This window comes from Peromyscus eremicus, chromosome 17 (assembly GCF_949786415.1).
Source record: "Peromyscus eremicus chromosome 17, PerEre_H2_v1, whole genome shotgun sequence".
Taxonomy (NCBI): domain Eukaryota; kingdom Metazoa; phylum Chordata; class Mammalia; order Rodentia; family Cricetidae; genus Peromyscus; species Peromyscus eremicus.
The window spans coordinates 14,701,792-14,716,989 of NC_081433.1; the positions used below are offsets into that span (position 1 = coordinate 14,701,792).

The following is a 15,198-nucleotide window of genomic DNA, read 5'->3' on the forward strand; positions in this document are numbered from 1 at the left end:
CAACAATCAGTCCAATCAATGCAATCCCAGGTGCACAATAAAGCTGAAGTTGTGACTACATAGAGACCCTTTGCACAGTTCATGTGACCATGAGGGTGGGTTCTAGAGCTCAAGGGCCTAGAATCTGGTGTGTTCTCTGACTGATAGCATAGAGGTCAGCAGGCCATAGAGTACTTGTGACATCTCCCCTAAGGATGGGTAATGGTCTAGGGAGGGGAGAGTCTGGGATAATCATTCTGGGGAATTTGGGTGAGGTCTGCCTCCACAGACAACAAAAAGGTCACCAGGTCATTAACAAAATCCACTCATCAGCTTTCTGGATGGAATGCAGGCAATTGATTTTTATCTCCTCCACTGAGGAGACATCTCATTCGTGACTAACATTCCTAGTTTTCTTAGTGCTGCTCTGAGTACAAGGACCTCTGTGTCCCCAACATCACATGCTTTTATTCCCAGCACTCAGGAGGCCGAGACAGGCAGATCTCTTAGTCTGAGGCTAGCCAGCTAGCCTGGTCTACAATGTGAGTTCCAGGACAGCCAGGGCTACACATAAAAACCCTGTCTTGAAAAAAAAAAAAAAGAAAGAAAGGAGGGAAGGAAGGTAGGAAAGGAGAAAGGAGGGAGGGTGGGAGGGAGAAAAGAAAAAGAAAGGAAGAAAGAAAATGAAATAAAGGAAGGAAGGAGAAATAAAGGAAAGAATGTTATAAATATAGGATTATATTTGGACTGACCTTAAGTATGCAAAGCAGAGGATATTTTTTCTCTTGAAAATCTTTAGTGTATCGTGTGTGTATGTGTGTGTTCGTATGTAAGTGTGTGCATATGTGTATGTGGAGACTGGCAGACAGCTATTAGTGCTGTTCATCAGCTAACACCCACTTTGTTTTTGAGACAGGCTCTGTCACTGGTCTGGAGCTCACCAAGGCTCAGTTGGCTGTCCAGTGAGCTCCAGGGATGTGCCTGTCCCCATCTTCCCAGTGCTGGGTTATAAGCATTTGACCACATCCAGCCTGTTAAGGTGGGTTTGGGGATCAAACTCAGGTTCTCATGCTTGCAAAGTACAAACTGAACTATCTCCCCAACCCGAGGGTAAAATAAACTTGAGCTTTACTTACAAAGAAATGTTCAGTGTTGCCTTTAAGTAGCCCAGGTGCTCCAGATGTGGGATCTATAGGGTCAGCAAACAAAAACTACTGCCGCATTCAGCAGATAGAGACTGTAACATCTGTTGTTTCTGTAGCAAGGAATGTACCAGACAGGTGGAGGGAGAAGGGTGTGAGGCAGGATGTAGACACATAAAGGTGGAGCTGTAGCAAGAAGACTTTCAAAGGCGACTGTTATTTCTTCCACTTTTGCATCTGAAGGAAAACTTTCAAGGATTGTAGAGAGCCACACAAAGGCTCAGCCACTGAGAAAATGCACAGTACTTTACCTAAAATCCTCAAATCTTCTCAGCTATCTTATTTTCTGATTATACATGCACTGTTTATTAGGATAAATTTAACCCCCCCCCTCCCCCCTTCCAACCCTCAACCCCTTCTTCTTCTGTCCCCATCCAGGAAAGGGCAGGTCTCCCATGAATATCAACAAAACATGGCGTTTCAAGGTGCAGTTAGACTAAGCACCTCCCCATGTATTAAGGCCGGGCAAGGTGACCCAGTATGAGGAGTAGAGTCCCAAAAGCCGATAAAGAGTCGGAGACGGCCCCTGTTCCCACTGTTAGAAGTCTCACAAGAAGACCAAACTACACAACTGTAACATATATGCAGAGTGCATAAGTCAGTCCCATGAAGGCTCCCTGGTTGTCAGTTCAGTCTCTGCGAGCCCCTGTGAGCCCAGGTTAGTTGATTGCATGAGCCTTCCCCGTGATATAATGATATATCTGTAACTGTTATGATAGAATTCTCATCCAGTGACTGATGGAAGCAGATGCAGAGACCCATGGCCAAGCTCTAGGAGTCCAATCAGCAAGAGAGAGGAAGGATTATATGAGCAAGAGATATTGAGACCATGATTGGAAAAAGCACACTGACAACTAGCCAAATTAGTGGAAACACATGAACTGTGAACCAATTACTGAGGAGCCCCCATGAAACTGGACCAGGCCCTCTGGAGAAGTGAGACAGTTGATTAGCTTGAACTGTTTAGGAGGCCCCCAGGCAGTGGAACTGGGACCTGTCCTTGGTGCATGAGCTGGCTTTTTGGAGCCTGGGGCCTATGCTGAGACATTTTGCTCAGCCTTGGTGTAGGGAGGAGGGGACTGGGCCTGCCTTGGCTGAGTCTACCAGGCTGGGCTGACTCCCCAGGGGAGACCTTGCCTTAGCAGAGGTGGGAATGGGGGGTGGGTGGGAGGAGGGAGGACGAGGGAATCTGTGACTGATAAGTAAAATTATAAAATAAAAATATTTTTTAAAAAAGATGTAAGATAAGCTTTCTATGCAATTTCCAAATCATGTGACTAAAAAGCAGTTTTAATCATTTCCATGTCTGCATAAAATGTTCTGCTATCCTGAAGTACACTCCTTAGAACCCTGAAGAGGACCTGGATACGTGGAGCAAAATCTGTGCATACAACATTTAAGTTCATCATTTTTAACTTCCTCATGGAAATATTTATGAAGTGAATATGTCCCTTTTCACATGTCAGTATGTTAAAGGAAAGGCAAGCATTTTTAGCAGGAGAGAAATTCATGTGACCTGTCATGAAAAAAAAATCAAGACAGCAATCTGCTCTGGTGTGGAAACAGCAAATAGAAGAGAGGGGGAAATAGTCAAAAGTCCAAATAATTTATAAAAACAGCAGCCATATTTGTAGTCTATACCAGTACACCCTTGTTTGAAAACCTCGCTCTTGGATTAAAGATTTGGCAACCACAGTGATTTATCAGTAAAACCATTTCAACACAATTAGAAATCATCAGGGCTGGACTACTGCCTGAAAGAGCAATGCCTATATAATGACAGAACTCCCGGGCTCATCACAACCACTTCTATAGTTTAAGTCCTACTATCTTCTTAGAAGTTAAGTGAATTTCATTTGTGTTCTATAGTATGATGGCCAACAAAACAATAGCAACCCCCCCAAAAAATTTAGAATGTTGTAAACAATCTAAAACATTTAAAACAATGGAATAGTTTAACTTATTTGAAAGGTGTGGAAGCAGTTCAAAAGCTTAATGGAATCTAGTTATGTGGTGTGTGAGGCAGAGGAGAGGGGATCTAGCATTCTGCCTCATTACAATATTTCCTAATTAAAAGTTCCCTGCAGGAACACTGTGTGTAAACACGGATAAGATAACCCCAGACTTGTTTTGTGGAACCTTTTGAAAGAGTTCATCTCTTCAGGTTGAAATTTTCCTTCTAGTGCCTTCTGTGGAGCTGGATTTATAGATAGATGCTACTTAAATTTGGCTTTGTCACGAATTTCTTTCTCCGTCTATTGAGATTGATAGTTTTGCTGGGTATAGCAGTCTGGGCTGGCATCTCTGGTCTCTTGTAGTTTGTAGAACATCCATCCAGCCCTTCTGGCCTTTTGATTCTCCATTGAAAAGTCAGGTGGTGTTCTAATGGGCCTGCCTTTATATGTTACTTGGTCTTTTTCCCCTGAAGCTTTCAATGTTCTTTTTCTTCAGTACATTTAGTGTTTTGATTATTATGTATCATGGAGAATTTCTTTTCTGGTCACAATGTATCCACTCAGGAAGGAGAGAGTGAACAAGTGATACTATGATATAAAGCCTCAATACTTTCTCCCAGTAGCCCACTTCTCCAGCAAGACTCAACCTCCTAAAGCTTCCATAACTTTCCCAAACTGCACCACCAGCTGGGGTGAGCTTACAGGGGGCATTCAATTCAAATTATGGCAGAGGCTAATATAAATATCTCAGCCTTCTTTAATAGCAGATTACAGAGGGTGTAAAATCTACATATCCTCATATTCAGGGAATTTTCACTAGACGATGCCAATGAGAAGCAGGTGGAGCAATTGTAACCATTTTTGGTTACTCCTAGTCACTCCATGCTTACTTCTGGATGACACTACATAGGTAACATTTCTGTCTGTCTGTCTTTAGGAGGTTGTGCGGTTCCTTGACTCCAAGCATCCAGACCACTATCAAGTCTACAATCTATGCAGTATGTACATGACTCACTTTTGTGTTACTGTAGGTAGAGGACAGATTGGTTCTGCTGACTCCTCTCCTACATTTCATTTATTCATAAGTATTTAGAGTTAGAGTAAAATTCCCCATCTTGTGTTGGCCTCATGTGGTAGGAAAGGTAGCTCACCCAGCACCAAGTACCCCAGGAGAGAGGGCTAGGTGGGCCTAGAAGGACCGAACGGGCAGCGCAGAGGTGAGTCATGTTAGGGAATGTCTGTTCTAGGGTGAGGAAATGTTTTCTTCCGTCTAGGTTACATTGAAGGTGCAAACATTCACAAGTCTGCTCTCTAACACACCTGGAGTAGGTTGTGATGAGGAGAGCGCACTGGGTTAAAATAGAAACAAAAATGCAACCCTTTGGGAGTATTATACCTCAGTTTACCACTCTGTTTCTGGTGATTTGTTCAATGCCTGTATATTGAATGAAAATTTTCAGGAGCCGACATCTCTGTCAACTACATTTGTCTCTCCTCTGCGGTTTCTAACACTCATGACTATGTACTGAGAAGTCACTAGAAAGCAAAAGGTGAAGCTTCCTTTAAAAATGAGTTTAGTGAGGGGTTGGGGATTTAGCTCAGTGGTAGAGCGCTTGCCTAGCAAGCGCAAGGCCCTGGGTTTGGTCCTCAGCTCCGGAAAAAAAACAAAACAAAACAAAAATGAGTTTAGTGGCCAGGTAGTGGTAGTGGCAGCTGTAGTGGTGGCACACGCCTTTAATCCCAGCACTTGGGAGGCAGAGGCAGGCGGATCTCTGTGAGTCCAAGGCCAACCTGGTCTACAGAGCGAGTACCAAGACAGTCTCTAAAGCTTCACAGAGAAACCCTGTCTTGAAAAAAAAAATTTTTTTTTTAATGAGTTTAGTTTGCCTGAGGTGGAAAATTGCCAAACTTTTTATTTTTTGCAACTCTGAAAAATTGTTTTTAGAGCTAACAGAAACTACTCTTGAAGATAGATGAGGAATTTTCTAATTGAAACTCTAAATCTGTTTATATAACTTTATCATTTGCTGTGTTACTAGGCATAGATGTATGACATATGTGTCATTTATTTTAGGTGAGAGTGCTTATGACCCTAAGAACTTCCACTACCGGGTCCGCAGAATCATGGTTGATGATCATAATGTCCCCACTCTTGAGTAAGTTTTACTCCACGCTGATTGACAGAAAAGGGCTAAATACCAAGGCTCAGTGTTCTAGAAAATTACTATTTTGGAAAAAATTTTTAATTGAATGAAAAATCTTATTTTTGAAATCAGGGAAATGTTATTGTTCTCCAAGGAAGTAAATGATTGGATGGCTCAACACCCTGAAAACATTGTGGCGATTCACTGTATGGGAGGAAAAGGTAACACTGCCTTTTTAAAATTTTCCTCTTTGAAAAGAAACATGCATGAGAACTAACGCTATTAACCATATTAATCACTAACACTTTAAACTAACTGGCTTCAGGACAGAAAGATGTAAGAAGACAGGAAAGGCAATGGCAGAGGTGCAGAGAGGACCATGGGAGTAAAGGAAAGGAGAAAAAATAGTTAAGGAAGGGTGTGAATATTTTCCCCTGCTTACTAAATATTTAGATTATCTTACTCTTAACTTGACAACGTAAGTCTGTAAAAATACCAATGATATTTTATCTTTAGAATAGAATAACACTTTTTATTTTAAGGCTATATTTTCTTTTTAATTGACAGAGATTATATGTATTATGATATGAATTATATTTTTGTCATTACATCTATTGTGGAGTGGCTGAATACAACTAATTAACACATATATCATTTTATCATACTTATTTTATTGTGGTTAATATGCTTTTCCTTGATGATTGGTGACATTGAGCATTTTTATATACCTGTTGGCCATGAGTATGTTTTCTTTTGGAAATACCATTAGACTTTTATTGGTTTTATTGTTGTTGCTGTTATTTGTTTAGAAAGATGTTTTTCATTTTGTTTTGGGTTTGTTTGTTTCTTTCTTCTCCTTGAGGAAAAGTTTGGATTAATAGCCCAACCAGTCCTTGAACTACCTATGTATTGCAGGCAGGTCTCCAATTCATGATCCTCCTGCCTCCTTCCAAATAGTGAGACCACAGGCATGACTACTAAATCTGTCACTGGTTTATTTTAGAAAAGAGGTACTTTTCTTATTGAAAGTGTGCACACTGTATTCTGATAGTGGTTCCCCTCCCCCATCACCCAGATTCCACCCACCCAACTCCATGCCTTCTTTCTCTCTATCTTTAAAAATCAAACATGCCAATTTTTAAAAGTCAGAATAAAAGAAAAAATGAAAAAGAACAAGAAATACACGCACACAAAGCCCACACAAAATTAGAAACCATAATATACAAAGACCAGTAAGATAAAAATGCCTGAACAAATCAACATGAGACCAAAAAAAAAAAAAAAAATTAACCGAAAACACCATTGAGTTCATTCTGTGATGGCCATCTACTGCTGGGCATGGGATCTACCCTTCAGTGTGGTTTGTTTACCCACTGAGACACAAATAAGAGAAAACATGCTACATTTGTCATTCTGGATCTGGGATACCTCACTCAGAAAGATTGTTTCCAGCTCCATCTAGTTACCTGTTAATTTCATAATTCTGTTTTTCTTAGTAGATGACTAATATTCCATTATTCAAATGTACCACATTTTCATTATCCATCCTCAGTTGATGGACATCTACGCTGGTTTCATTTCCTGGCTATTGTGAACAGAGCAACAATAAACATGGATGAGCAGACGTCTCTATAGTAGATATGGAATCCTTTGGGTATATGTTCGAGTGGTTTAGTGGTTTAGGATCATGTGGATCATCTATTTCTAGAGTTTTGATCAACCTCCGCTATAATTTCCATAATGGCTTTACCTATTTGCACGTCCACCAGCAGTGAATAACTATTTCCCATACCTTAAATCCACATCAGCATTTGTCATCATTTTTTTTTCCTATCTTAGCCATTCTGACTTGGGTAAGATGAAATCTCGAAAGTAGTTTTAATTTGCATTTACCTAATGGCTAAGCATATTGGACATTTAAAAAAAACATTTCTTGGCCATTCATACTTTATAGAGAACCCCTTTCTTAGTTCTCTGCCCCAATTTGAGGAATGAGTTCTCTCTTTTGAAGTTGTTGCCCAGTGATGTCCCTCATGCCCCCGAACATCACAGGCTGTTGCCAGTGCTCTTGGTTCCCCTCCAGAAGTTGACAGCAAGACCCTGTTGCTGAAGATACCACATATGTTAGTCCTAGAACATGGAGAGGTCAAGCTGGTACTTACCTGGAAGCTACATCCCTACCAGCTAGCTTTCACAGTGCTGGAACATGCTACTTATGCTAGCAGAGGGGAAAAGCAATCCTTACTCTTAGCCAGCTGTGACCCCTGGAAACTGTAGTAATGGCCAGTTGGCAAGGCATGCTTACTGCTGGAATGGGAGGAATCAACCACTGTTTTTTTGTTTGTTTGTTTTGTTTTTCAAGACAGGGTTTCTCTGTGTAGCTTTGCACCTTTCCTGGAACTTACTTGGTAGCCCAGGCTGGCCTTGAACTCACAGAGATCTGCCTGGCTCTGCCTCCCAAGTGCTGGGATTAAAGGCATGTGCCACCACCGCCCGGCTCAACCATTGTTTGATTGGATTTGAGATTCATTCCACAATCTGAATCTCACATATGACACTATTATTGGGTCAGTTCTATGATACCATTGTCCACAGACTTCCAGAGAGACTGTTAAATGGACATTGTATTAAACCAACTCCTAACGATTTGTTATTCCCATTTTTAGTGCATCTCTCAACCATCATTGGAGAAGCTTCTTTTTGCTATAGATGGTGGTTAATATAGAGACCTACAACTAGTCGAGTATAGAGAATGAAAGACTGCAGAGTCATCTGTATCACACCCCCTCTTCCCAGGGCTCAGGGATCATTGTGGAGGAGGGAAGGGAGAGGTTGTAAGAGTCAGGGGCAGTGGACAGCGATAAGGAAACAATACTTTCCAGACATCTCACAGCGATTGTGACAGTTCACACCAGACAAAATCCCAGAAGAGAGGTAGGAGGTGGGCACTAAGGAACTATTGGTGCTCGATGGCTTCTTGGAGAGGGAGCATCCATCTTCTTAGCAGTATGTCCCCCGGCAGGTCATTTATGTCTCACTGGGAGGTCACCCATCCAAGAGCTTATGGGCAGCATGGCCTGTACTTTATGGGTTTCTTTTCTATTTTTGAGATTTTATTTTAATTCTATTTCTCCCTATCCTACCTACAAACCTTCTTCCCATACACCCCTCCCCACGCTCTTTCAATCTCATGGCCTCTTTTTTCATCAATTGTTATTGCATGCATATACGTATTCGTATAAACATACATATTCCCAAATGGAACCTGTTGAGTCCACATAACATCACTCGTAGGTATGTTTTCAGGGCTGACTGTTTGGTACCAGACCAACCAATCGGTGTGCTCTGCCCTGGGGAGAGCTTCCTCTTCCACTCCCAGCTTTCCTCAGTTGTCTTTAGTTCTTTGTGTAGGGCTTTGTGAGGCCTTGTGGGATTTTCTGTCCAGTTTGGCATGTTCATCGGTACCCTCCTTGTTCAGCTCACATTTGGGCAGTCATGTCGGCAAGACTTTTTGGGGGTAGCTTCTGGTGTCGCTAGGAGACAATCTCACAGCGAACCCCTGTTCCCCTGGCTCTTTCAATCTTCTCAGCCCCTCTTCTACAATGTTCCCTGAGCCTTAGATGTGGCGCTCTTTTGTAGATGCGTCCAATGGGACTGGTCTCCACAACTCTGTGTTTTGATTGGCTAGGGGTCTCTGCAGTGTGTAGACGAATTTCTAAACAGTCTTATTAAATAAGAAACACAGAGCCAAATATAGAGGTAATAGCCAAAGAGATCAGAGCAATAGCCATGACTAGCTTTAGCTTACCACCAGAAGTAGCTTCCCCAGAGAGAGCTTCTTCCTGCCTGACCTGTGTTTTTATTGTCTTTCTGTTCTGCCTTCTCATTGGCTCTAAGCCCAGCCACATGACTTCCTCATCACTGCCTGTCTATATAGACCTCCAGGTCTCTATGGTTGGTACTGGGATTAAAGGCTCGTGTCACCACGCTTGGCTGTGTCCTTGACCACACAGAGACTCTGCCTGCCAAGTGATCGGATTAAGGGCGTGTGCCACCACTGCCTAACTTTTGTTTTATGGCTATTTGACCTCTGATCTCTAGGCAACTTTATTTATTAACATACAAATAAAATATCACATTTCAGCACAAATAAAATGTCACCACAGTAGTGGACTCTGGTAGAGTGGAATTATATATCGTGTTGTTAAATAAAAACAATTGAGAAATTTTTTAAAGGATGTGCTGGGAAGAGAGTTCAGTCATTGATGTGCTTTTCATGTGAACACAATGACCTGAGTCCTGATCCTCAGAACACATGTAAAAACCAGCATGTCTGTAACCAACATGTGCTGGGATAGAGACAGACAGGTGTCTAGGGCTTGATAATGGGCTGGCATAGCAAATCAGTGACCTTCAGCACCTTTAAGACCTTATCTCAAACAGTGAGGTAGAGAGCAACAGAGCATCCTCCCCCCCGCCCCCCCCCCCGCCCGCCATATACAAGTACATACACATCTCACACACACATATACATACACTGCACACATACATACACACTGCACACACACCACACACACATACACATGTACTCATACAAACCACACACACTCACACACCACACATATATTACACACACTCACACACCACTCTCATGTACACTCACACACACACACTCAAACACTCACACACCACACACACTCAAGTGAACATAGTATACACACACCACAGACACACACACCACTGGGCCCAGGATGGAGCCAGTTCGGCTTCCCCCAAACCAAACCCCCTTTTGTTCACCCCACAAAGTGTTTAATCAAGGCTACCATTGCTGTAGAATAAAGCATTTCCTAGCCAGTACTTGGATGTCCCTGGAGTTCCAACCATAACCTCAGCTGGCCACTAGCAGTTGAGCTGAGACCCCTCTAGTGAGATATTTTGTGTCCCTCACCACCCCTGGAAAGAGGTGGTAGTGAGTCTCGGATCCTTTCTCTTCGCTGACTCTGCCATACTGTCCCTGGGATTTGAGGCCCTGCTGTTTATCACTCTGCTGAAGACCCAAGTCACAGAAATTGGCAGAAGCAAACAAGCTTGTGCAAGCCTGCCTTGAAGAAGACAGATTTGAGTATCTACCTCAAATCTTTATCTCATCTCTTAAGATGAGAAGAGATGTTTATGGAAGAAAATAGTGTGGGGGTGTAGATGGATGATGGGAAGGAAATCCATGCCCTGGGCCTTTAGCATCAGACCTGTAGTAACTCTGAGAGCAGTCTGGACTGCATGAGACCATGGGTAAAATTGTTTTAATTAAGAACACTTACATGGAAGGAGTAATAGGCATTGCAAGTGCTGGATGGTGTTGTGGGTGTTCTGTTTATATTAGTTTCAAAGGCTAGGTCTGTAAGTCGTGCTTTAGTGTTGGTGCCCTGACAGGGCTATTGTCTTTATCTCCACTGCAATGTCAGCACTAGAGACTGAAGAAAAGTCCACAGCAACTCGTGCAGCGTGCCCACAGTAAGAAGGACACTGAGTTCCAGGTATAGCCACAGAGCAGTGATTTGGGCTACTTGGGGCAAGCACGTTTACTTGTACAAAACACATTTTAGGTGTTTCTGCTTATGATGTCAGAAACTGACCTTGGGATCTCTTCCTCAATTGTTTTTTACCTTAAAAAATGTATTCTGTGTTAATGTATATGGTGTGTGTGTGTGGCGTGTATGTGGTGTGTGTGTGTGTGTGTGTGTGTATGTGTGTGTGAATGCCATGGTGTATAATATGTGTGTGTGCATGTGCGTGCATGTGTGTGTGTGAATGCCATGGTGTATGTGTGTGTGAATGCCATGGTGTATATGTGTGTGTGTGTGTGTGTGTGCGTGTGTGTGTGTGTGTGTGTGTGTGTGTGTGTATGAATGCCATGGTGTGTGTGTGTGTGTGTGTGTGTGTGTGTGTGTGTGTGTGTGTGAATGCCATGGTGGACATGTGGAGGTCAGAGGATGATTTGGGGGAGTTGGTTCTCCCTGTGTGTTCTGGGTATTGAATTTAGGTTGTCAGCTTATACAGCAATTGCCTCCCCCCCCCCCCCAAGCCATTTTGCTGGCCCTTTACCTTATTTTTGAGACAGGGTTCCTCACTAAACCAAGAGTTAGCTGTTTTGGCTAGTTTGGCTGGCCAGCAGACTTCTGGATCCTGACTCCACCCCCCAGTGCTAGGGTCAAGGTCGATACTGTCACAGCAGCTTTCGACATGGTTTCTAGGATCTGAGTTCAAGTCCTGATACATTCTGCTCATCGAGATCTAAGCCATCTCCCCAGGTCCTTGTGAGTTCTTACACTGAACACTACAATGAACAACAACTCTTTAAATGGCCTCTGTTCTCTCTAGGAAGAACGGGAACAATGGTCTGTGCCTGCCTCATTGCCGGTGAAATAGTTTTAAATGCAAAGGTATGAGAAGCATCACTCTACTGTCTCACACGGATTGAACCTGTTTACTCTGAAGCACCACTGTGTTATATGATTCTTTCAGTCATGACTCATACGAGTTAAACTGGAGAGGTGGTTTTCAGAAACCCTGGCTTTGGTATTCCCTTGTTTAATGTACAGTTGGTAATTAACCGATCTCCTGTTCTGGGGCAGGACTAGGCTAAGGTCAAAGAGATACAAAATTTAAGGGAATGAAAAATACTCCAGTAATTAAGATTTGTCACATTTTAGTGCAATATTTTAAAAAAATAAAAACTAGTACAAAAATCATGATATGTATGATATCAACATTTTAATAGAGGTAGGGCACAGTAACTTCAGGATTAAGATAAATTAAGTTAAGCCAAGTCACGCAAATGTAAAAAGGCTCAGTTGGGCTTGTCGGTGCCCACCCAGTGATCCCAGCATGCCATACTGGAGCAAGAAGATCTTAAGTTCAAGGCTAGCCTGGGCTATAGGACATAGTCAAAATGTTCCCCCTCCCCTCACTGCCAACCACATGACTTCTTCCTTCTTCCCAAGAATAATACCAAGATTAATTAGATAAGTGCTTCCAAAGGACTTAAGCATCTTTACGACTGGTGAGTCATTAAAAATGATCACTTTCCAACTTACAACAGCACATGATTGTCTCTGCTTAGTCAGAGTCGGTGTGGGGGAGATGTCTGACCTTGCTAGAAATGTCTGAGGAGACACGTTGGGCTCTTCCCAGTTTCCTAAAAATCTTTTTTTTTTTTAACCTTTATTTAGAGTGTATGTATAAGTTGGTTTTTTCCTTTCCACTGTGTGGCTTCTGGGCATCAAACTCCAGTCATCCGCCTTGGCAGCAAGCTCCTTTACCCACTGAGCCATCTTGCTGGTCCTGTTTCCACATTTTAAAACAGAATTCTGTCATTTGCCTCAGGGGCTTGCTGGGAGTTTAACACTTACAGGATGTACTTCGGAAAGCTCTGTTTATCTCTCCTACAGTCTACAGAGGAGAGGCTTTGGCTTCCAAACACACACACTTCCAGAATCTCACCACTCTGTCCGTTTTTATAACTCATGACACACAGGTTTTGAAAATGGGTGTTTTATCCTGGTTTCCTGTAGTCCCTGGGGGTGATGCCATGCTTGTCCTAGGACTGAGCCAGTTGGTCTGCTGCCTGGGGGCCAAAGGCACAGGTGACAAGGGGAAAAAAAAAAGGTATCCTGGGACAGTGACTTTTGAATTACAAATCAGTAATTAATGAGTGAGAAAATCAACTTAATGAGGGGCTAGGGAGATGGTTCTGTGGGGAAAGGGCCTGATGTACAAGCCTAAGAACCTGAGTTCAGAACCCTGGCACCCACTTAAAAACATGGTAGCATGCACCTGTCCATAACTCCAGGATGGGAGGGTAGGGCACTAGAGACAGGTGGTTCGCGGGAGCTTGCTGCTCATACTACCTAATCAAACCAGTGAGCACCATTGGAGAGAGTGGGGAGATGGTTCCATGAGTAAAGAGCCTGTAGTTGGAACATGAGGACCCAAGTTCAGATCCCCCGCACCTCTGTCAAAAGCCACACACGCGTGTGCATGCCCTGTAGCCCCAATATGGGAGGGTCTGTAGAAGGGGATCAGGCCAATTCCAAGGACTTGCTGGCCAGCCAATCTAACTGAATGTGTGAGCTCCAGGTTCAGTGGTACCCTGAGTTAACCATGGTTCCCTGGCTGGAGCCTGGACCATTCCTTGTTTGTAAAATGGAAGGTAGAAAGATTGGACCAGATACTTTCTAGCCTTTCCATGTATTTATGAGCCTTTGGTCTAGAGATCTGGCTTTCTAGCTGGGCGGTTTGGGGTAGCCTCTACCCAGAGGCCGCCAGCTTAAGGAAGAGTGCAGCTAAACTATGGCTGTGGTGTCTCCTTTCCGGCAGGAAAGTCTTTACATTTTTGGGGAGAGGCGAACAGATAAAACCAGCAGCTCTAAGTTCCAAGGAATCGAGACCCCTTCTCAGGTAAGATCTCTGTCTGGGGGCTTTGTGGGAGGTCGAGAGATATCAGCCATTATCATTAATTTCATATCCCACCCTTCCAGTCTGATGGTCAGTTGACAGTGCTCGGGTGCCCTGGCCCAGGCTTTGCCCCCTCCCTGAGGCTGAGAGCCCCACCTCAGATGCCAAGCCTTGTGATCTACCCAGAACGTTCTACTTTACATTTTATATTTGTTATTGTTTCTAGAGTTCAGGCATTGATTTGCCCTCCCAAAGTAAGAGGGCTCTGACCTGTAACCATCATATAAACTCTACCACTCAATTCCCTGACACCTATCCAAACACACGAACAATTCAGTCCCTGAAGAGCATCACGGGAACTGTTTTTGGATGATTCACCTGTGTGTGTGTGTCTGTATGTCTTTGTGTGTGTGCCTGTATGTCTGTGTGTGTGTCTTTGTGTATTTCTATGTGTGTGTGTCTGTATGTATTTGTGTGTGTATGTGTGTATGTGTCTGTGTCTGTGTGTATTTTTTTTTTTTGTGTGTGTGTATGTGTTGTAAGGGGGTAGGGAGAGAGAGGGAGAGAAGTTATAGTAAAGAAAAATGAGCTGGGCAGTTGTGGTACATGTTTTTAATCTCAACACTTGGGAGACAGAGACAGGTAGATCTCAGAATTTGAGGTCTACATTCTGGTCTACATAGTGAGTTCCAGGACAGCCAGGGCTACACAGAGAAACCCTGTCTTGAAGAAAAAAAAAAACAGAATGAAAAGGAAAAATAAGTATTTTGGAAAACACTACTATGAGTCAGGCATGGTGGCTCACGCCTATAATCCTAGAGTGAGGCAGAGGGATCTCAGTTTTGAGGCTAGCCTAGATAAAACCTCATCTCAAAAAGTGTTTATTACATATCAGATATTATTGTGTTTCATATACATGTGTGTATCTAAATGTTACATTTAATTCCATATACTAACTATTGTGAAATATATGCTATTGCCTTCTGTTCTTTCAAAAAGGTGTATTGTAGAATTTTCCAAACATCCTGTACTAGTGAGAATTGTTTGTGCTGTGTCACCTATGGGGTGAAACACTTTAAAGGTAGGAAGGTTTGTCCCGCTCAGTAGGTTCATGGTCAATCGCTCCCTTTTCTTTGTCCCCGAGGGGGCAGTAGATGAGGGAGCCAAAGCACAACCTCAAACCTCAAACCATAACACACACACAGAAAGAGAGCAGGCCACTTCACGGTTATCATACCACGTCGGCATCATTCCAGCCGCCCATCACTGGTTCTCTGTCGTTCTCCACAGTCCCCTGAGTACCGCTTTCCGAAACACTTTCTTTCCCCAGACCGGAATTATTTTGAAGAAAATTCCACTTTATCCCACAAGAATTTCAGCATGACATCTGACAACAGGACCTTCTTAAAAATACCTTACTATTCACCAGACATGGTGGTGCATGCCTGTAATCCCAGTGCTCAG

At 43.0% G+C, this 15,198-nt stretch overlaps 1 protein-coding gene across 3 annotated transcripts in view; it reads left to right on the forward strand.

Annotated features, from left to right (window-relative positions):
- LOC131894114 (phosphatidylinositol 3,4,5-trisphosphate 3-phosphatase TPTE2-like) overlaps window positions 1-15,198 on the forward strand; it is a 56,899-nt gene that overhangs the window by 21,066 nt on the left and 20,635 nt on the right. For 2 of the 3 annotated variants that reach the window (XM_059244287.1, XM_059244286.1), the window contains exons 8-12: window positions 4,074-4,134; window positions 5,211-5,292; window positions 5,413-5,501; window positions 11,659-11,720; window positions 13,657-13,737. In XM_059244287.1, the coding sequence (XP_059100270.1) occupies window positions 4,074-4,134; window positions 5,211-5,292; window positions 5,413-5,501; window positions 11,659-11,720; window positions 13,657-13,737 (375 nt within the window). Of the gene's footprint in view, window positions 1-4,073; window positions 4,135-5,210; window positions 5,293-5,412; window positions 5,502-10,772; window positions 10,815-11,658; window positions 11,721-13,656; window positions 13,738-15,198 lie in introns of those variants that run through there. The other variant, XM_059244288.1, reaches the window with a different exon arrangement.